This window comes from Chanos chanos, chromosome 12 (assembly GCF_902362185.1).
Source record: "Chanos chanos chromosome 12, fChaCha1.1, whole genome shotgun sequence".
In the NCBI taxonomy this organism is placed as follows: domain Eukaryota; kingdom Metazoa; phylum Chordata; class Actinopteri; order Gonorynchiformes; family Chanidae; genus Chanos; species Chanos chanos.
In genome coordinates this window covers 8,055,567-8,079,450 of record NC_044506.1, presented here as the reverse complement: position 1 = coordinate 8,079,450, position 23,884 = coordinate 8,055,567, and the positions used below count along the sequence as shown (strand labels likewise).

The 23,884-nt window shown below is 40.2% G+C and overlaps 1 protein-coding gene across 1 annotated transcript in view; it reads right to left on the bottom strand.

Moving 5' to 3' along the window:
• The window catches only part of oprd1a (opioid receptor, delta 1a), an 8,779-nt gene extending 6,820 nt beyond the window's left edge, over positions 1-1,959 (bottom strand). Inside the window, exon 1 of the mRNA XM_030788866.1 lies at positions 1,721-1,959. Coding sequence (XP_030644726.1) covers positions 1,721-1,959 — 239 coding nt within the window. The remainder of the gene's footprint in view (positions 1-1,720) is intronic.
• Between the last annotated feature and the right edge of the window lie 21,925 nt (positions 1,960-23,884).

The window sequence follows — 23,884 nt, the reverse complement described above, 5'->3', positions numbered from 1 at the left end:
TTTTTTGTTTGTTTGTTTGTCTTGTCTATTTGAGTTTTTATTCGATTAATACTTAACATAATCTTTTTTAAAAAAAATATATATATATATATTATTGTTATTTTTTAAACCAAACTTAAATATCTGTAGTTACACATGGCTAATTATGACTCACTAAATTGAAATGCATGGCAAGTCACCTTGACAGAATAACACAGTTTCTTTAAAAGCTGCCACAGTAGAAAAAGAGAACATAATGAATTAAAGCTCAATTAGCATGCTGCCTGAAGCTGAAACAAGACTCTGTGAAAGCCCCACACTGACAGGGGTGGGGGTGGGGGGGGGGGTGGGATGGGTGGCGATGGTTGGGGGGGGTGGTTAGAGGTTGGCCTGCTGGCAGTTATAATTGTCATGACAACTCTGGTCCGACAAATGTTGCTCTTTTTATGGTTCATCCTCTTCTTGACAACCATATGGCCTGTGCGTAAGATGGATTGCTACGGCTTTCAGGGTCAGGATCCCCTGGGACATGCGCATCAGAAGGGCTCGACAAAGGGAAAACGCCGGGGCATGTTTAAAGCCTTCGTCCTGCAAAGTGAGCCGCAGGCATCTTCTCTGAGTCATTTGCTTTTCCCATTCCGTCAGATTCGTTTTCCTTTTTTTCTCGGCTTTGCGAAGACACGCAGCGCATCCAGTCTCAGCCTCTGCAAGACAATGAGTCAGAGGAACTGTCCATTTGTTCCCCCTTTGGACCATGCCCTCCATCCCCTCTCTTCCATACTAATGCTGGGAAAATCAAAGGCAGAACCAGTTCCAATAACCTTCAATTGAGAACCCAGGGTAAATAGCCCAAATGACAGTTGAAGTAATGCTTATTGGTCTGTATTTATACATCTTGCTAGACCACCACTTACCAGTGAGCGAAAAAAAAACCATAGTTTCCCAATATTTGCTAGCGTATGTGACATAACATATGACAGAGTTGTTTTCTAATGTGAATGTCACGCTACAGGGGACGTTATTCACGTAATTTAATTACCGCAGATGGATAGACCCAAATTAATATGAGCAGTGCTCAGGATTTCTCATTAAATCAGTACACCAAGAACGTGAATGAAAAAATATTTTATGGCATGTGTAATTTTTTGAGCTATGTAATCAAATGAGCTATGTTTATTTGACAGATTCCAACTAGGTTACGATTCGAGCTCCTAGGGGCTCTGTTGTTTCAGCGTGGATTTGAGTTGCAAGTGAGACACGAGGGATTCGATGCGGTTCGGTGCGCTCTCACGTAAAACTTTCATGTGCTGTGTTACGGATGGATGAGAAAGTGTGATAACCACGGCTTGTTCAGCGCCTTTAGGTCACCGGTGTTCTCGCGCTTGTGCGCTTTCCGGCGCACTGGCGCTTACTTTTTGCTCTTCCAGACATATTCTCATTGTGTTATCACCAAAGGTGGAATAACCTCACAAACATTGTCATTATAGGTTTAAAATGATCTCAGAAAACATACAAATCTTGTGGGAAGGGTATTAAAGTATAATTTGATACTGAAACGACAAACATTAATTGGAAATATGAAAAGAACTTAACCACAGGGTCTTCTGTTTCGTTGGGATTACTGAGGTACGTATTCCAGGGAATTTCACGGGGAAAAATGGAACGAGATCACAGCAAAAATCACATAGAAAGAACATTGCTGTTACTTTATTTAAAACAGTTAACAGAGACAACTTCTTACCTCACCACACCATACATTACAAGGATGTTCCCAAGCAGTCCAACTACGCATATCACAGAGTAGAGAGCCGTGATGGAGATGGCCATAATGATCCCTGCTGGGCTCTTAACGGGGTTTTGCTCTGTGTAATTTCTACCGTCTGGCACGAATCCCATCGCATCGTCCGGGAAGGTAACATTGAAAGGGATCACGGAGTAAAGATCGGACAGATCAGCACCAGGTGCACTGGACGGCTCCATTGCTCCAAGACGCGCGCTGTGGTAGCTGTTCGCTCGCTGTGGTTCTGAAAAGTTGTTCGCGCACCAAACGGGACGGCGCTCAAACTAGTCGACTCAAAAAAAGATTTAAAACACTACCTGTAGAGATATATAACTGATGTATGGACAAAATTCCGAGACTGAGCCAATAAGAGGAAGATAAATGTAGCCTAGAGTATGGAAACGTTCCCGCCCCTCAGTTGTTGTCCTGAGGACACTTCTCAAAAGTGTGGTAAAAAACCAAGAGCATTGCTCAACAGTGTTTTACAATGTGGAGGCGACTGCGGTGGTGATCGTGCTGCTACTCGCTCTGTCTCTCTGATCTACGCGTCTCCTACTGGTGCTTTCTAAAAAAAAAAAAAACCACACAACTCGTCGACGTCAAGCCAGCGTCGTTGGCTCCTAAAACATATGGAATAGTTCAACTAGAGTACGAAATCTCTATCGTTATTTATCCCCGAAAAAATAGGGAAGTTAGATCAGAGGAAACGACCTGCTTGAGCAAGCAACAAATTTATACTAAACTAATTTATAATACAATTGTCCACACACAAGGAGCCTAAGGCAAGGCTGATGAAAATGAAGAAGATCATCAATGCTTACGACAAATGAATGACCTTGTAATGTCAAATGACAGCTGTGCTTGCTGTGACTTCAAAAGTACATCATATGAAATCGTCCATGAAATATAAATGCTACTGACTAGATTCGTGAACATATGGCTACTTGCACCGTCTTTCTATCAGTACTTTGATCTTGCTAGCTTGCCATCTTTCACAGAGTGCCAGATCCTAAACTTATTCTTATGTAACGTCTTTGAAAATAAGAACCAAACATTTTGTATCATTACTTCTGTTGATGTTGCTTTCATTTCTTGCAACTTCTATCTGCAATGTATTCGGTGGAGTTATTTAAGATCTATGTGCCTTCATTGCATTTCTCCTTATTCCTTATTCTCCTTTTCTTTTTTCAAAAAATCTTTTAGCCATTGGATTAGGTTCAGGTTTCCTGCTGATGTATTAAATGCAGAGCTGGAGAAATTCTGGAGACTTCATACAAGAGATAACATACAAAAATGGACACCCTTCCCCCCAGCCCCCCACCCCCCACCACACTCACTGTTCTAAAGGTGACAGACAGTGTCACTGAAGGACATGGTCACCGTAGATACTTCTATTGCCAGTTTAATGGAGAGAAGCACCTCTTCATCAGTCAATCTGGACACGACTGAGCCAAGTAAAGGAGATGGAGAGAAGGATAGAGACAGAGCCTTTCCCATTAAAGAGTGTCAGACAGGCAATGGCACAGACTCTGCCTCATGACAACCGTTGCCAAGGCCTTTGGCAGCAATAAAGAGCACCGTTCCCCATGCCTTTATTTATTTATTTAGTTAGTTAGTTATTTTTATATTTTCAAAATGTTTACCTCAAATTAAGATAAGATAACATAAGATAACATAAGATAAGATAACACCTTATTGATCCCCAGACAGGGAAATTTGGGTGTTGACAGCAGCAGAAAGGCAGGTGAAGAAGTATAGATTAAAAAAAAAAATTAAATATAAAATACTACAATGTATAATATGGTAGTGAGCAACAGAAAAAACAACAAATGAACAAACAGCTGTACATGTCGTGTAAAAAGATATGACAATGAGGGACAAACCAATGAGCAAAACAGGTTCAGGTATTTACAGTGTCCAAATGGACATGTAGTGCAGAATGGCATGATGAAGTGCAGTAAATAAATGACCAAACAGGTTCAGGTATTTAAAGCGTTCAGGTGTCTAAAGTGTTTGATGTTTAAGTGTCCAGATCAGGTACATAAATTCAACTGTAAAGTGTTCGGGTGAGGTATAAAAGTGTGTTTAGCCAAAGGTATATGTAGGTAAATGCAGCTTGGAATGGAATGGGGAGGGGGGGATTGAAAACTAAGGAAAAGGCATTGGCTGGGGAACTCAAGCGCTGTTGTTGTACAGGCTGATGGCTGTCAGCACAAAGGAGCGCCTGAATTGCTTCGTCTTGCACTTGGGGGGAGATGAGCCTGTGGCTGAAGGTGCCCCCCCCCCATCTGCAAGAGCTCATCGTAGAGGGGGATGAGAGGGGTCGCCCAGGACGGTCCTGATTCTATCCCTCATCCTCCACTCCACCGCTGCCTCCAGACTGTCCAGTTTTAGTCCAACAACAGAGATGGCCTTCCTCACCAGCTCGGTAAGTCTGTTGGTCTTTTCAGCCTTGATGCCGCCTCTCCAGCACAACGCAGCAAAGAATAGTGTGCTGGCTTCCACAGACTGCTAGAACATCTGCAGTAGTCTGCTGCACATGTGGAAGGACCCGAGCCTCCTAAGAAGCAGAACTGTCTTCTCAGCCCTTTCGCATAGAGGGCCTCGGTGTTGTCCATCCAGTCCAGTTTATCGTTTATGTGCACTCCCAGGAACTGTACGAGTTCACCATCTCTATTTCCTCCCCCTGGATGGTAATGGGGGTTGGGGGCTTCCCGCTCCTTCGGAAGTCCACCACCAGCTCCTCGGTCTTGCCGATGTTGAGCTGGAGGTGGTTCTCCCCGCGCCATCTGGTGAAGCTCTCTACCGCCCCTTGACGGGAAACTGATGGTAAAATTGACGTTGAAATAAAGATTGAAAGTGAAATGGGGGCGTTAAATTGGCAGTAAAATACAGATGGAAAGTGAAATGGGGATGGAGCGGGCTGGGTGTAAACAAGATCAACTGAAGTGAAATAAAAAAAAACATGTGGCTACCTTATGTACGTCTCCTATAGTAAATGTCCATCATCCAATCAGAACATAGAAGAAGCCAGAGAGATTCACGTGTACCTGAATTTATGACACATAGACGACATAAGGTACCAAAGAGGTAAAACGCAGATACCCTTACTGCACTCCACCGTAGATGCCGCAACTGTCTATAAAATAGCTTAAGCGTTTGGTAGAGGTGACATTACCAAGATACATCAACATTAAACACGTGTTCTCCAGGCAAACACTACACAGGGTGGTTTCAGTTCTCCCATCTGGTCACCGTGGCCTCATTGGCTTACCTGGCTGCTCCTTCTGACCCGTAGAAACAGGTGATGAATAAGCACATTTATGTAAGGTTTATTAAGCCAGTGGAGGAGGGGTATTCATTCCGTTTTCCATCAGAGCTGCATAAATGGTCTGGGAGAGGAGAGGAGCAGAGGAGCATCAGCAACAGCACAAGATTAGTCATCCCTCAGATTCCCCATGCGTTTCTTGTCACAGTGATTACAAAACCTCACACAGACCTTGACTGATCCTGGACCAACCTGCACAGGCGAGCTTTTCACCCCCTGATGGTAAAAGTGTGGTCAGAAGGATCTCACTTTTTTTTCTTGGACATTTTAGACGTAACGCTTCAATGAAGTCCTGAGTGATTTTTTTTTTTTTTATTGTTTTGAGTTTGCGTGCAGATCTGAGATGAGGGTCAAAATGACTGCGTTATGTAATAAAAGATTAAAACACAGTTACCAAAGCCAAGTAGGTTCATTTTCAGTCCTGGCATATCCTGAGAACAAAGCAAAAACAATTTGTTGAATTGTTACAGTTCAGGTTTTTAGTCACTCGAGTTTTGCCTTGTACTATTATAATTTTCCTTGTTTCTACTTATTCAGAGATAAGTGAAAAACAGGTTAGATGCACTCTTTCAACAATGAACATAATCTAATTCTACATTTTCACTTTTCTTCAAATCTCAGGACAGATGCTTATTGCAAATCCACCCCATTTTTGTGGAGGAAAAAAGAGTCTTATCTTTGTTTTACTTTATCGTCATCAGTTTATTACTGCATACATCTACTAATTTCTATTTTTAATTCACTGTTTCATCAGGCTCTGCTACTGCGGCTTTGATTAGTTCATTATTTCTAGTTTGTTTGTTTACCCTGTGAAGCTCCAATATGCTTTCAAACCTGATATATACTCTCCTGTCAGGTATGGTATGCGTGCTGCTGGGGCTCAAGGCATTAGCTCATGAATATAACATTTCCAGAGAGGAGTAACCATATTAGGTTTCACATCCATTAAAGTGGGAGCCACTGGAGGAGACCATGACAATCATTTTGCTCGCTCATTACTCAACATTCATTACTGTAACCGTGGAAACCCCGAGGGCTTAAGAATCTCGATGGCAGCGTGGAGCCATAGGCTCGGATGATGTGGTCGCATGGCTGAACGTATCTCAGCTTCATTGCAAATTCCATGAATATTTTTTTGTTTTTGTGAATGTGACGAAATAACAGCACTGTTCTGAATCTGGCCTTTAGTGATTAGTAGATGAGTCCATTTAGATACACAATGACAAGGATCCAACTGTGAGCTTTTTTTTCCCCTCTATCTTCAGGCTGACCATTTTATCCATTGCAATTAAAGACTTAACCTTTGTTCCTGTCCTAACAAAACAAATTGTAATACATCAGTGAAGTCTGTGAGAAGCAGTTGTGTGAATTGTAGAATTGAAAAAGCCAAAGTAGGAATGTGTGAATTGAAAAAGCCAAAATAATACAAACATTGCCTGTCTGCTTTGAATGTGTGTGTGTGTGTGTGTGTGTGTGTGTGCGTGCACATGTGTGTTTTCATATCTGTCTAGCTGGTTTTGGAAGTGGATCAAATGTAAGTGTGAGTTTTTTATGTGTAAGTTTATGTGAGTGAGCGAAAAAGAGAGAGAAAATGCGAACGATTCATGTCCCAGCTGGCTGAGAGCAAGAACTTCATGGTTGTCAGTTCACAGCACACCTGCAGCCTGCAGGAGATAGGATAGAGCGCTTCTGCTGTCTGGATGCCAAAAGAGGATTTATTTGTTTCTGGCAACTGTTTTGATGAAGGCATGAGGGTATGTAACCCTGGCACAAATCTATAGCAACAAGTCTCCGGGAAAAATATAACTTTTGAGGGTTGAAGTGAGATCAAGAAATCTTTTAGATCAGCAACATTCTTGCCAAACTCTATTTTACTTTGATGGTGATAATCGTGATGAAAGGAAATAGAAGCGACAGTGACTGTACTGGTACACAGCTCATTTACCTCGATGTCGGTAATCGTATTGAAAACGACAGTAACAATAGCAAAAATGTTAACGATTACAACAGTAACTCTGAGGGTGACGAGGATGATGAAGATGATGAGGATGATGGCAGTGGTACACAATAATGACGACGACGATGACTGTAATATCGAGGATGACGATGATGAAGATGCTAACGACTGATTATAATCTCGAATAATGGTGGAGAATGCAAGGAAAACTGCAACAGCAATAACTGTGATAGCAGTGCGAATCACACTAGAGAAAAAGAGGAGGTTTACGGGGGCTGATGCTCTAGCAGAGGTGAATCGCTCAGGGAGAATGGCCCCGGTCCAAACATATGTCCAGCCTCTGTGAACTGAGCACATCGGCCAGGCCTTTTGAGATATGCAGTGCATATTTATGGCACTGCTCTATCATCTATCACGCTTCTTGGCATTTTCAATCAGCGGCTTGAGAAAGTTGGGACTTTTCAAAGCTTCTCTTCATCTCTTTGGAAACTTTTCTAACAGGGCTTTGAGAGATGTTCCAAGAAAAAAAAAAAGGAAAAAAGAAAATATATTGTTGCCACAAGTAATGGAAAAAGAATAAACATGGAAATAGCTGCAATAACTGAATGTGTGTGTGTGTGTGTGTGTGTGTGTGTGTTTTCCATTTCAGACATTTATTGATTTTTGTTTGGTTGGAGGGAGGTTGCAGAGTCACAGGGAAAGATAGTGAGGTCATTCAAACGGGCCAGTACGTTCAGCCCAGCATTTCAGTTGTTTAATGGGTTGTACAAATCTCCATTACAAAGCAACAGGAACCATTACATCCTATGACAAGCCATTCAAGACATGACAAATATTCAATGTCTGAATGTCTCAAAAATGATACAGTCGTGACTACCAACAAGAAGCTTCCTCTTCAGTAGTGTGGTGCAGACAACGGTTCTGGTTTACATTGCTCAAGCTTGTTTTACCCCCCCGGGTCTTCATGCCATGCCGCCTTTGAGGTTGGGACTTGAGCCAACGTCTTTGTGTTTCCTGAACTGCGATGTGCCCCTGGTAACGTTCACCCTCTATAAAATATTGATATTAACTTCGTACGGGAGTATTAACCGGCAGAACAAAGCTATGTAAACCTGCGATGTTAAATTTACCCAGAAGCCACATTATAATATATATACACAAACTATTAAATTAATTTTTATTTACGACGCGACGGGTGGGGAGATTTACTGAGGCGGTTGCTACACTTACCATTTCGAATAATGCGAGAATATATATCTGCCTTAAATTCTCATTACTGTTTATGGCTTGTGGAGACATTGGGAGTGCTGTGAGGTGGAATTTACTTTGACTGCTTGTAATGAAGCAGACTAATCATCTGAGGCAGAGTAGTTATCAAAAAAAAAAAAAAGAAAAAAGACTGGAATGAAAAAAATGACATGATTCATTATGGCTGTCTCACTAAAAAGAACCCATTGTTAGAGTTACTGTTTGGATAAAAGACCTTTGCTAAATTGTCTTTGCCTTAAATATTCCGAATGATGGGAACGACGTGAGTATTTAAAATTCCTTACGTGGGGAATGGGAAAGATTACTAACTGGCAATTTCCCTCATATGCCTTTGGACTGAGATGTTCTACTTTTCGCCGGCTATGTTTCAGATTCAGGAAACGCAAACACATAGATTTTTGATTTTTTTTTTCCCCATAAGCAAAGGTGCTCATGGGCTTAGAAACACTAACAGGTGAAATTTCTGTAAAGGTGCAGTTGCCATAGTTGCGAATAAGGACAAATGAATCTTTGCCAATCTGCCTGCATGCGATAGTGGAAATCAAATGACTGGAGTTGTTTGGCTAATCTGCAGACTTCAGAAAACTGTACAGTTCACTGACTCATGGTCTTTAACCAGCCAGTGTATATTGCCACCATCTGTAAAGCTACTGAGGCTACTCCATCTGTGTTGACTGTTTGTTCATAAATTTGAATACATTATGCTGTTATTTAAGCATCTGTTATGATGATAAAAATGTAAAAGAAAAAAGAATATCATTACCCCATATTGTTGGCTTTTCTTTTTTTTTTCCTTTTTTTAAAGTGAGCTTTCTCTCATGGAAATACAGGATAGTTTTGTAATCAAAGACATTTGTTGCCATGGCTACATGCTTTGTGCTACAATAATGCTTTTCAGAAGTTCACGCTATTGCATATTTATGAGTGCGTTCTTATCTGCTCACTGAATCAAAAAGCAATTTGGGTTGTTTTCATCGAAGGTGCTCACCCAAAACACCTGGGAGGGTCCGCTAGGAGTGAAACCAGAGAAGAAAGCGCGAAAAGTACTTTTGTCTCATACGAGCCCCAATCCAGTTAAAACAGCTCACGCAAATCTCTTTTTTTTTTCTAAGAGCATCACCCGAAACGTCACCTCCCCATATCTTTCATTGCTAAATTGAAGACATTAGCGCACCTGTGTGGCATATGAGTCTAACCCGTAAAAGAGGCACCAGTGTGCCATGCGATAGACAGCTGGCAGGGAAATACAGTGCTTTAAGCTCAGAGAGAGTGAGCTGCAATTATATGATTGGTTCTCCTAAGAGCACCTGTGTGTGTGTGTGTGTGCGCGCGCGCACGCGCGTGTGTGTGCGCCTGTGTGTGTGTGCACACGTCTGCTTTTGAACGCTGACAGGGCCATGTGCCTATCTCGGCTTAATTACATTGACCTTCTCTTCGTCAGGAAACCTTGACTTAGCCTAATTTACACCCCCGGCCCCCTAACCCGTCACCCCCCACCCCTCCACATTTTAGACACGTCAGAGCAATAGTGATCAAATTCATATAAGGGTTCCCCGAATGCGATAAAAAGCTGAAAAAGAAACAATCCTTTTTAAATATGGCTTACTGCTGCAATGCTGGAAGACTGTCACAGTGTGTAAGCTCACCTATCAGAAAATTGAGCTGAGCCAGTGTTGTGCTGTGTGTAGACCTTGTAATACTGGACATCACGTAGACATATTAGGGGGAAAATAGTGTGTGTGTGTGTGTGTGTGTGTGTGCGTTACTTTTTTGTAAGACTGTTGCTCTTCATGGTTTTAATCATCATTATTTGTTGTAACGTAGCTACTCAAAGGGAAAACTGGCTTCTTTCTTCTCTCTCTGTTTTGGTGCTGTGCTAAAATCGATTGGTATTCTGTGAATTAGGAGGCCAAATAACTTACTTCAAAATCATTCTGAGTGGGCATTTGGCTTAGACATCGATCCACTGTTTTTGATTTCATTTTTTTCTCTTTTATCCAGTTAAAACTTTTCTAAAGCTTTTCACCAGCTGGGTAGGAAGAAATTTGTTTACCAGCTGGTTTTGACCAAGTTTTTAATTACTGATTGTCGCCTAACATCAAAAAGTGATTCCTCTTTTAAAAAAAAAAAAAAAAAATTAAGTGAGAGGATGATGCCACTTTCGTATTTTAAATCATTATTTTTCATTCAGTCTGTTTTCATTTTTATTGCATGGGGTTTCCTGGCAGCGTGCCATTTGCACTTAATTGAAATGAGCTAATTTTCCACCAACTGTAATTTTGTTCTTTTCACTTCTCACCAGAGTGATGTTTTTACCAGGGAAAGAGATACAGGTGATGCTGAGAATCCACAAGTTGCCATGGTGCCGGCACCTCAGCTGTAAAGTGGAAAATTTTCTGAGAGTGCACTGCAGCACGAAAAAGCCAGAGGAGATAGAAAAACACACGTTTACAAAGAAGATAGAGTGTTTACCTAATGTGGAAACATATTGATTTAAATTTCACTGCCATTTGTCTTAAAAGAGATAACAGTGATCTCAGCAGAACCAGAATACATTATATCCGCGGTTTCACTGCATCAATTATACACCCGTTTGCTTTTTTTGGCATATATTTTCTGTTTTACTGTGGAGTGAGTTGTATTTATCCAAAATCATGAAATAGCAACGGTAAGAGAGTGCAGGACAGTGTTTTTCTTTTTCCATCCTTTCTTTCTTTTGTTCTTTCTTTCTTTCTTTCTTGCTTTCTTGCTTTTCCTTTAAAGAAGTGTCCAACTTTAATTGAAGATCAAGACTGTGGGAGGGACAGATCAAAGTGCCTTCTGTGTCTCATTTGTGCATTTGAAGGAAAAAAGATAAGACAAATTGTCTCTATTTGTTCTTTGAACATTAATTTGCTGAAGCTAGAACTGACTTCTGGCATCTTTGTAATCATTTGTTACACAAATATGCTATATGGTTATCGGTGAAGAGTCAATAAATCATGAGAATATGGAACAAAGAGAACAACATAAGAAAGAATATTATAATACAATTGCAATATGTTCTCACATGTTGAAATATTAAAAAGCCCCTTTCATTAATACAAAAAAAAAAAGAAAGAAAAAGAAACACAGTGCAGCGGCTAATGAAATGAATGTATCAGAATCATTTCAATACTGTTTCATATTGTCTCTGTGTAGACAAAATCTGATTGGTTACGGTGAATTTGCGCAAGTTGTGGTTGGTGTGAATCGACGTAATTGATGTTAAACGCTCCATGCGGCAGTGGCCCTCATTGGGCAATGACAAACCCTTCAAAGGGACTTCCAAACACATACACATCTCCATTCAGACCAGGCAACGTTTTATCAGACGAAACCTAACAGCCCCGTATTGTGTTTTCAGTGTCAGTGCACGAGGTGATTCCGCATCAAATCATTTATATGCATTTACACAAGCTGTTTCGTGAGAGAGATGCATATGTATTTCCGATTAAAATGGTTTCGCTCATAGAGACGGGGAACTTCAGCACATAGGACGTAAATAAAAAAATCAAACCTTCAAACACAAGATTATCTTGAAACATCCCCTCGCTGACTCCAGGGTCCATGGACTTTTGCTTATATGAGTGAAGTTCCCGCTCATCTCTCTCTCTTCCTTTTGTGTATGTGTGTGTGTGTGTGTGTGTGTGTGTATGTGTGTATCTGTATGTGTGTGTGTATGTGTGTATGTATGTGTGTGTGTGTGTGTGTGTGTGTGTGTGTGTGTGTGTGTGTATCTGTGTGTGTGTGTGTGTATCTGTGTGTGTGTGTGTGTGTGTGTGTTTGTCCTTGCATGCTCTCTATCCTTTCCTTCAGGCTTGCATTTCACTGTGTCTGTCCCAGTGCTTCTGGTGTTCTTTGATGTTCTTTGAGTCGGGGAAGATCTGTGGTGTAACTGGTCTGTCTCTCAGTTTTGGATAGAGAGATGAGGGCTGCTGACAAGAGGTCCAGATTTCCATCTCTTTCCTCAGACATTTCCAAACTGGTTTTCAGACGTTGACTTGTCTGTGCAGGGCTTCATAGTATTATATTTCAATTTAAGAATCTTCAACATAACCCCTAACACACACACACCCCTACTACAAACACTTATGAATGTTGAGGGTCATGACGATGAAGAGACATAAGATGTACATTTTCACTGAAGGAGTTCCAAAAATGTCAAATGACTCACACTAAATTAAAACAGTCTTTTTTTCTGTTGTGACACTACTGAGATAATCCAATCTCATCTGTCATGGTATCACATGAAGCGTATCACCACAATGTTTCTGGCTTCACATCTGTTATGCACTAAAACTGGGAAAGCATATTTGCTTCACAAAAATCTGCACTCTCTCTCTCTCTCTCTCTCTCTCTCTCTCTCTCTCTCTCTCTCCCTCTCTCTCTCTCCCTCTCCGTTTATACATATATTTCTGTCACTGATCGATGATTGCTCATCTGTGTTTTCCTTGAATGATTTGTGGATTATGAGATCTGGGATGAAGGTTATTATTTGGAGAGTAAGTTTGATTACCTTAAGGATGGCCAGAGGGCTTTGGAAGACATGATATCCATTAGCACAGAAAGAGTGTGTGTGTGTGTGTGTGGGGGGGGGGGGGTGCTGCAGATATTTAATTTGGTCATTATAACCATATAACATTAGCTTTCAAAGCTCTTTTAGTTAGATGTCATTTTGAGTACTTTCAGTTGTTCTGTTGTGAAAGCAGTAATTTTGGGGGTTTTTTGACGCATCGTACATTTCTGTATATAAACAAATTATTCACCGAAATCTACATTCACAAAATGGCTTTTTCAGCCAAAATGAAATAATTTGTGCCAAGCATTTGTGGTTTTCTTTCTCCCTTAAATGTAATTATGCACGGTGATTGTGTTTTTTAGATTGTTTAACTTTTTTTCCCCTCTTGTGTGTAAATAGAACATTCTGTATTTCCCTCCTCACAATGGTCACTTCTTTCCACAGTTGCCTCAGAAAATAGTCATTCTGAAACAGAGAGTATAGGAAAAACAGGTAAATTAAGGACAGTATATTTTTAATGTGGTTGATGTACTACGATAGATGACTTCAGTAAATGAGCTCCAGCGTCAAGCTGTTAGTATTCTTCATCATGCACTTTACAATACCACAAATACCAACACACATGCACACACACACTGTGAGAGAGAGAGAGAGAGAGAGAGAGAGAGAGAGAGACAGAGTGAAAGAGGGAGAGAGAGACAGAGAGAGCAGATGAAAAAACAAGACCTGATAACCAATTAAACAGTTTAAAGAATCCTGAGGAGATCGTTAGCCTACACATCAATACTCTCTCAGTCCTCCATTAATAAAACAGTATTACCAATCAGTCACAGATGACTCTTACTGAAGTGACAGTGTCACTGAAGCCTTTTACAAAACCAATAAGGCTGTGGACCCTGTAAAGTATCCAATCAAGCTTCACACAAGGCTGATCCAGTCAAGGGTTCTGTGCAGATTGTCCATCCTGAACCTGTCATGGGCTCTTTATGGATGGCCCATCCTGAACCTTTCATGGGTTCTGTATGGACTGTCATTCCTGAACTAGACATGGCAAGGGTGATGATGTAACATCCATAAAAGAATGACTCTACAAAAAGTTCAAGTCACCTATCAAAAAAACCCAGAGAAATAAAAATAACTTGAGTCTAAATCTTAAAATAAATAAATAAAAAATAAATAAATAAATAATAATAATACACTGTGCTGGTGCCATTAGTGGCTAAAAGTGATTTTTGACCGACATTCAATAAGTTTTTCAGGAACTAAAGAGTTCTGGAACTATCCAGAATGGGAAGTACTTGAGTTGGAGAACCTATGAACCATGTACATGAATAATCATGATTTTGTACTTGCACAGATAGAAACACAGCAGCTGTCAATAGAAGTATATTTGAATTTAACGTGCATAATGTCTACAGACTCTCCAGATTTCTATAGATGGTTGTGTAGAAAGTGAAAGTTTGTCATATTGTTCACATTCAGTAAAACTACAAATCTGCTAATATTCTACTCAAGTGCTGTTACAAGGTACTTTTACTTTGTGACTTATCACCTCTGATCATGGGTTCTGTGCCATCAGTTCTGAACCAGGCAGGGGTCCCTGTGCTGACTGTCAGTTCTGGGGTGAAGATCTGTTTGAAAGGGGGTGACTACAGCAGGTGGTCTGCACAAGAAAGAGGAAGATGGCTTAGAGCTGACGACTCATCAGAGATAAAATTCACATGATTCAGCTATGCAGTTTCCACCCAGAGGAAAAAAAAAAAATAAAAAAAAAAAAAAACCAAAGGATTGTGTCATCAGTCTCTGCTTTATTTAAATGTGTAGTAGAGCGGTGTTCCAGTTTGATTCATATTCAGTCTGACTGAAAAAAATCTTTCATGTTGCAAATTCACATGTATTTTTTTTTTTAGTGAGTGATTGTACCCGCCAATAAGAGGGGAAAAAAAACCCATCCGTAGCAGAAAAAAAAACCCAAAAAACCTTTCATTCTTCTGGCGTTGGTTTTCTGAAAATGTGCAGGAGTAGCATAGATTTAAAAAAAAAGCCATACAAACGTAGCTCTTGAGCGTTGAAAACAGGGGTGAAGCACCCTATTATTTTCAGTGAAGGTGAATGATAGTGCTTCAACAACAAAGGCCTTCTCTCACTGCTTAGCACAAGGTCTGGGCAGCGTGTGAGTGTCATTTATACTAGATCTTCGTAACGTTTTTTGTCGTGGCTAATTTATTTAAAGTGGTACTGTTATGGACAAATGCCTGCGTGAGCGTATGGTTGGGTTGAGAGTAAATGTTTTTCATCTGCTAATTCCAAATATAGGAGCTTAATTCTGTTTCATCAGTGACCTGAGATGCACTAACTGCTACAGCTTGAGGTTGATTAGTGGGGTAGGTAGCCTATCTGTGTGTATGTGTGTGTGTAGGTGTGTGTGTGTGTGTGTGCGCGTGTGTATGTGTATGTGTGTGTGTGTGTGTGTGTGTATGAGACCCAGTAATTAATAGTAAAGCTGAATAACCCTTTAAGTTTTTTGATTTACTGAAATTCTTTCGTTCAGTATTGAAAATTCTGTCAGTGACTCCTCTTACCTCTCTAAAGAAAACCCAGCTATCTTAATTACCTCAGTGAGGGTTTTTTCTTTTCTGTATTTGCAGCTGATTATTACATGTTTGTTTTAGCTCCTGCTTCTCTCTGTATTTCTGTCTGGCTAAGACCAAAGAATCAAACATCATTACCATTGATTATTATGTGTTGATAATTTGCTTGAAACAAAGCCTTCGTTTGAACACAGTTGTGACCATTTAGCCGCAGGGTGAAAAAAAAAAAAAAAGGATTTGTTGATTGGACTGAAATATGTTTTCCATCCCTTCTGCAGAAGATAGCCAAATGGTTTCACCGAAGCCCTGAAGCTAAACATATACTGCTACTTCAACAGCAGCACATAAATGTCCATCCAATACAATATATCCATACAAAACCCCTGTTACATAAGGACTGCTATTATTGGCATTATGTAAGGGAGCTATTGCTTTCATTGATCCTCATATACTTCCCGTCGTGAGCCAAACAATCATGGTCTCTGTAGGGAGAGTCCTGTTATGATTAGTACTGCTGGCAAGCTCTCGCTGTTTGTGAAGCCAGTTGTCAACAAAGGGACATTCTCATTTCTCCTGGCATGTCTGGCCTTTGGTTCACCTTCCCAGCCTCGAACCCCTCAACACCCCCCCCCCCCCGCCCCAACACACACACACACACACACACACAAACACACACACACACCCCTTCATGCACCCACCCCCACACCCTTTCCTCCACTACCCTCCATCATACTCGCTGGACGGTCCATTGAATAGAAGGATGAAGGGCAAAGAATGAGGCTAACACTGCCAGAGATGGCATTTGACTTGGCACTGGGGGAGGGGGGGGGGTGCAGCTGTCACTCAAAATGAGCTGGCGATTGTGATCAAGAGGAGGCGACGCCCTGCAGCCAACGTCAACAGAAAGGATGAATCATGTCAGAGAGACTCAGAGGGAAGGCGAGCAGTTGAGCTGGTTGGAAAATTTGCACCTCAAATACGACAATGCGATATGTGTGAGATTGTGGTTTGCATTATAGATTATACAGAATTCTGTATCTTTTTTTTTTTTTTTTGACTTTTGAGTTTTCTCTGCTCCGCTCTGCACAAGAACTGAATGCTATGATTTGGAAAAGGCAAGCACCTTCAACACCACAGAGCTCTAGAATTCTTCTGCTGGAGTTATTATTTAATGTTATTAATGTGCCCTTTCTGTCATTTAACTGCATACTACACATACCTTTAATTGGATGCAAAAGAAGTGTTGTTTTCACTGCTCAGCATGGCTAGATGTGAAGCAAAGACAGTATTCTCACGCTGTATTTACGCTAATACTTTTGTTAAGCAGAACCTGCTCATACAGATTTTATGAAAAGAACTCATAAAAATTTTGGACAAGTGTGTAGGTTGTTTTAACATCTTTTTGAATTACGTAGGTCCAGACTGAGTCACATATTAAGAACAGCAAAAAAAAAAAAAAAAACTATTCTACATCACCTGGAAGTGATTTGGGACATTGATATTGCTTCAAAAAGAAAAAAAGGCCGCTGGTTATTGCTGATTCAAACTTGAGGAGCCTGCAGACCTTTGCAATCCATCAGAAAAGCAACGCATCATACAGGTATGTGATCATGTGACCCACTTCACTGTGAATACCAAATGTCCATAGCGACCATGTGGACAAACAGGCTAGTGCTTTTTGCCTTATGATAGCAGTGTTCTCACAGATAGTGCTCTTACCTGTAGTAAAATATTTCCAGTTGTTGACCAAAGTTGGCAGTAAATGTTTGTCTCTGCCTGAGGGAAAATGCCGGAACAAGAGCAGCTGCAGCATCTAAACCCAGGCTGCGACCTGTAGGTGATTTTTACGGAACATTTCTCGGTGCTTTAGTTCACATCTTCATTACCATGTTAATTTGCATAAACCATTAGTCGAGTTGATATCACCATTAAACGAAACACAAAGAAAATAATTACGTTATTCATAATCACATAAAGTGGTAGCAATCAGCGATCTGATGATGTTCTTTTATGGTTTAAAAAGGTCATTAAAAAGCAGACCCCATGACTGTTACTGTTTGGTCTTAGAAAGACACTGGCCTCTAACAGCCTGTTTCTTCAAATTGATTAGTATTAGTATTGGCAGTAGTAGAATGTTAATATGCAAATATGCAAAGCACGTTGAAAGCTCATTGGTCTAAATGTACATTTACAATGAGGCTGAGGGGAACAGACATATGGTACGGAGCGGTACAGTAGCATAGATGTGTGGAAGATTCATCCGTCTTTTTGACAGAGTTCAGATGACATTGTTTCTCATTGCCTCTGATTGTTTGATCCTTCATCGTGACGTTTGAAGAACTCTGTTGGCGGAGTCGCTCAGATGTTTCATCCGTCACAGCTTTGTTTGATTTTCTGCTTTCATATTAATCAAAGATCTGACCAAGGTCAAAGATGTCAACCTTTTTCATGCTCAGTTTTAACCCCCTTTCTGACCTTACTGAAATTCATCTTTCTTTTCTTTTGTTTCCTTGACGTATTGTCTTCGATATCCAGCACAGCAAACCTTGTAGAATCACCGAGCGATGAAATATTTTTCTTCCCATAACGGCATGAGATAGAAAATAAATTGTGAAGTTTGAGGGCCTTGAAAGACAGAGAATAAAGGCCTTTGAAATTAGCCTCATCCAGCATTTTTTTTTTTTCGACAAATCAAATGTTTTATTCAGTTTCCTTGAATAATCCTCCAAAGTAAAGGAGCTGGAGACTTCAGCAAAAACTACTTAATGTTGCAGGAGCTCCTCATTGAGTCTCTCAGCTATCCCCTCTGTGGGGACTCTTTGGCCGGGGGGGGGGTGGGGGGGTGGCCTAACTGAGTTGTTGTGTTTCAAAATGCTGACAATAGTGTCTGGTCTTCAAAAATTGAATGACTGCGTGCCTTCAAACACTTTTATGAATTCTCATTTTCACGTTTGTTTTTGTCTTTAAACTTTGTAAAAGTAAGTCTCCTTCCTTAAGAAAATACTTTTTTTTTTATTATTTTTAGATGAATCTATAAAAAATAGAGCTAACACATTTATGCTTGAAGGTGGTTAAATACATTTTTGAAAATGCTAGACATCAAAGTTCCATGAGATTTTTTTTGTTTTTAATTTTTTTTTTTAATATTCCTAGAAGCCAACTCCTGTAAAGGAAGTAAAGGAAGACTATTAAGGCGAAAAGACACTGAATTCTTTCTGCGAGATGGGCGGCTTTAAGTTGAACTGAGGAACCAGTGAAACTTTGTGCTTGTTTTTGTAGCTGAACTCATGAACTCTCAGGTTGTTCTAAAATAGTTTGTGAAGGCTGTGGCTGGCAACGTATCTGATCAGTCTGGCAGTAAGTGAGGCACTGTCTGGGCAACTCCGTTTGCCGTTTTAGAAATTCAAAGCATTTTTTTTTCTCCTTTTTTTGTGCCTACATGATTGCCTTGGAAGTTAACACTACTTCCTCAACACTTGCATTAAGCTGTCATTGCTTGACCTTCATTTTTAATGACTTTGTATTTATGCTTTGTGAAAACATAGAAACACTACTGCATTTCAATGGAAAAGATAGTACAGCAGCAACAGAAGATAGTAGGTTATGATGACAGTTGGATGACTGTGTAGTTTAGCAATAATCCCAAACACTTTTTTATTTTTCATTCTACTTGCTTGTGTTTGTTGAGAAACAAATTTCTCTCTCTCTCTCTCTCTCACTCTCTCTCTCTCTCTCTCTCATTGTCTCATTCAGACTCATACATTCCTCAAAGCTGGTTGTCTCTACTCTCCCAGCAGATCAATAACAGTTGTATGGAGACTTTTTAAAAATACCTTCCTCACTGCTAAAACCTCATTGAGAACAGAGATGAATCAATTTGATTGCAGCTGTCTTTGAAAAACTGATCGCTTTGAGTTTCTCTTTGCAATTGGCCTCTTTTTCTCCATGGAAGTGTAATGATGCACAGATTATTTCTTAGTTTTCACATTGTTCCTGGAGAGAAATGGTTCCCCCAGCGGTGTGCCTTGTTTTCTGTGTGGTGAAAATAAAAAAAACTTTCACTCTTATACCAGAATGAACTGAATTGCCACTGGAAGCATACGTTCAATATTTTTGTCCCAAAGGTGAATCACTTACCCAGAAACATTCACATCATTGAAAAGTTATGAGGGAAATGGAAATTTCAATGTGTCCATTCATTCCATTTTGCAACATCATATTGATTTTTCATGCTGATATGCCAAATATGTACAAATATGACATGGACGGCAGTTGAACAAATCGACATCTAATCCATACCCCTTTTTTTCTATATTTAAGGGTATCCTTTGACCTTTCAGATATTTTGGACTCCACATAAAGCCCTTGGAGTTCAGCTGCTTACTTATGAAGACTTCATGCTACGCAGATAGATTTAAAAGATGTGTCGTTCAAAAATGTTTGGACGCACAGGTCAGCTGTTCATTTACTGACACACATACAATTTACATCACAGAGAGACAAACATTACCATTAACTACTGGTTCCAAAGGCGCAATGTGAGGAGGAAAAAAATCAAAACAAGGTAAAAAAAAAAAAAAAAAACGAGAGAGAGAGAGAGTAGTTTTACATAAATGTGGCATGCTACTTGCCACACATGCTACAGAATTTCAAAATGTCATTGACAAAGCCCCTTCTGGTATACCAAATATTTTAAAACATAGACTAACATCTACACGTCAGCTTTACAGGGAGTCGCACGAATTGCTGAGAGAGCTGTTTAGTTCACGGTCCAATCAGTCCCGTGTGTACGTCACAATCGATCTAACATAAACATCTTCTTGCAATATTGATCACAGGATGGATCACCTCATCGTTTAATCACCATCACATAATCATTCATACCTCACAGTATGGTCTACTGACTCTGACTGGCTGCCTTCTGTACGAGGCAGAGGCTTCTGTGATCAGGTCAAAATATTCAGCGTCATGTTTCAATCAGATTCTGTTTCGAGTCCAAATGCATTTCTATCCCCGGCATCTTCATAAGTGCGAGACTGGAAGACATTTCAGCTTCTGAAATGACTGCTGTGTTGTTTCATAATGAAGTATGCGGGTCCTTAAGTTTTGTGTCTCAAATATTGAGAAATAGGATTTGGCTCACAGTATGAAGGGTCACACGTGTGTATCCTGGAGCACCGACTTACTGAAAGTAAATGTCTGGCTGCGGAGGACCAGTGGTGTTAAAGAGCAGGTTACTCAAACCTTGACTTTACAGTGATTTGTCCTTCTTTCAGAGGAACCTTAAAATCTACAGAGACGGGACCCTGAATAAATAAGGTTCAAACAGGGATTTGTGCTGTTCAAAACAACAACAACAACAACAGAGAAAAAAACAGCAAAACTGAACTGCACAAGAAAGAAGGTAAAAAAATCTCTATCGGCATATAACAGCTGACTATACAAGACTTTGTAATAATGATGAAATGTATATTATGCACAGAGTTTTCTCCTGTAACTACTGAGAATAGCTTCTGATTTCTTTTTTTTTTTTGCTTGGGTTGACACATTCACTGTTGCTCACTCAAGAAGAAACATTGAGACATACCCAAAATAGTACACATGATTCACAAAGTTGTTTATACTCGCTGACTGATTATCTTTGCAAAAGTGTGTCACGTCTCAAAGCTTTGTAAAATGTCGCCCTTTCAACACCTTTCAGTCATTCACTTGAAGTGGAACTAATGAATCCATGATCCCAGCTTTCTCTGCATGCTATGGTTGTATAAGACCATGTTTGTACATTGTGAATAATTGATATCATAAAATCATTCTCTCAGAAATTATGGGTTTTGTCCTGCATTTGTTATTAATATGGTTATTCATTCGCCTTATTCCCACCAATCTTCCATGAAGACAGACCACTTTATGTTATTATTATTATTATTTGTAAAAACCTGCATTTTACAAGAAGGCAGCTCCACTCTTGAGACAAAGAAAAGAGCCAGTAAAATGCAGTACAGAAGTATTGAAACCCAACACTCTCTCTCTATTTCCCTTGAGTTTAACCAAAAAGTATTTAACCCGGCCTGAATGAAATGAACCGTGGAGTTCTGCCTTTCTTGGCAAGGTACACTTTGTTTTACATGTACAAGCCACGGTGAGTTCTCTTTCATGTTTTGTTCCTGTTACATGTTCCTGTTTGTATCATGTTCACTTCTTTAGCTTTAATTACTGCGAGTGAGAATTCCCTTTGGGTTGTTTGCTAGTTAATTACTGTAACTAGCTTTTCTAATGTCTTATTATGTAGCCTAATCATTTTACAGCGGAGTCTTATGAGTCATGCATGTTGCTGATATTGTCTATGTGAATGGCAGCATGACAATGTTGATGTAGACATCAGTCGTTTGGTGGCACCAACTGAGCTTTATTGCTATGGCGATATATATTTATAAAATACATTTTTTAAAGGTTATGGCTGTCATGTATTGTTTCATTATCTTGTATTCATACATGGCACATGGTGGTTAATTTGATTTGAGTGTGTGTGTGTGTGTGTGTGTGTGTGTGTGTGTGTGTGTGTGTGTGTGTGTGTGTGTGTGTGTGTGTGTGTGAGTGTGTGTGTCTGTACATGTGTGCGTGTCTGCACATGTGTGTGCATGTGTGTGTGTTTGTATGCGTCATGCTCAGTCAGTGATCATATCACTAATGTCTGTTTTTATATAATACATTTAATTAACTCGTCTAATTAATAATCCTTACATCCACGACCAGCATCACATTTTGCAATTCATATTTTTTGTATGCAACTATACATTTCCAGAATCAATGAGTGACAAACAGGACTATTATTTCAGAGAAAGTGAGAGAGAGAGAGAGGGAGCGAGAGAGAGAGAGGGAGAGAGAGAGAGAGAAGAGGGGTTATATAGATTATACTACAAAATTTTCTCTAAAAACTTTCTATCTGTCCAAAACTGACTGCATCCTTCATGGAGTATCATTTGTTTGATTCAAATAACAGGAGAGGTTCACACTTAGACTGAGTCTACTTTTAAGATCTATGCAGAACACTGCGGGGCTGTAAAATGCCAGTGGTCTCATTCAGGCTCTAGTCGCACGGCAAATGATTCCTCTACCACAATCACACTTCCATCTTTCATCTGAATGTGAACGTTCTCTCGCCGCTCGTGTATATAAATCCCCATTTCTTTCATGGACTCCAGGACCCTTTCACAGTTGATAGAAATTCCTCCTTCTCTGATTACAGTAGGAAGAACATTCATCATGCCTTTTTTTTTTTTTTTTTTTGACTCTGTCTAAGGATGAGTGCCACAATAAAGGAGAAGAGCCATCCGACTCTTGCCGCGTTCCAGTTCGACCCTGTTACGGCAGCTCGCATTTAACCTGAGTGTCTCTTCAGCCCACAACAATCTGGGTATGAATGTTGTGAAGTATCAACATTAGCAAATAGCTCAGACAAACATCAGAGATGGTGAAAGGTCAATTGTATGTGTGTGTGTGTGTGTGTGTGTGTGTGTGTGTGTGTGTGTGTGTGTGTGTATGTGCATGAACGTGGATGTGGATGTGTGTGTGTGTGTGTGTAGTTGAAGGTCAAATATGTAAGAGGGATCCTTTTTGAGGTTAAATGCAGGTTTGGTGAGAACCACAGAGCTCTAGAGGCTACACATTAGTCTCCCTCTACTGAACTAAGGCAATTACAGGAGGGAAAAGAAATGCACTGTGTCTCAGTGAATATGCACTGAGTGGAAATGGAGCCGTGGTAGAGCTATTGTCGTTCCCAACATCTGCCTTGCTTCCGCGCTCTTTAGAAGATCGACATGGAGTAAAACAAACATCGTGCCGCCGCTGTGTTTGTAAAATGCATTCACGTAACAAACAAAGACGTCAATAACAACGCAAAACAGAGACAATAACGGTGAAAAAGATGTTTTGAATACCTTATGTAATCTGCTTTAACGCTTTAACGGAGAGAGGGGGAAAAAAACGGGTCGACGAGTGAGTTGTGCAGAGTGCTTCAGTCCTAGCCTCATTAAAAAAGCAGACACAGACTAATCCTGCATCAAATCTCACGCGTCGGAAATTCAAATGAATTTTTTTTCGACAGAGGACTTTTCAGACGACCCATTGTCGATCTTGCCTCCCAGTTTCCTAGACAGTGTGTAGGCAGCTCTTACCTCATCCTTTCTGTCAATCATTTCATCCACTCCTTTCCTCCGCCGCTGCATATGCATGTCTGAGAGGAAAGAGGGGATAAGATTCACTCAGCCAGGCTCAAGTCGCTGGCAACCGCATGTTCATAAGATAAGTGTCGTCGACCGCAAAGCACACTCACAACGATGCAAACTGCCACTGCAAAGTACAGACTTCTGGTCTTCTACAATATCTCAAAGTTAGTGTACTGACCTGGGATCAGTTTTTGCCTCACATAATCCCAGTAAAT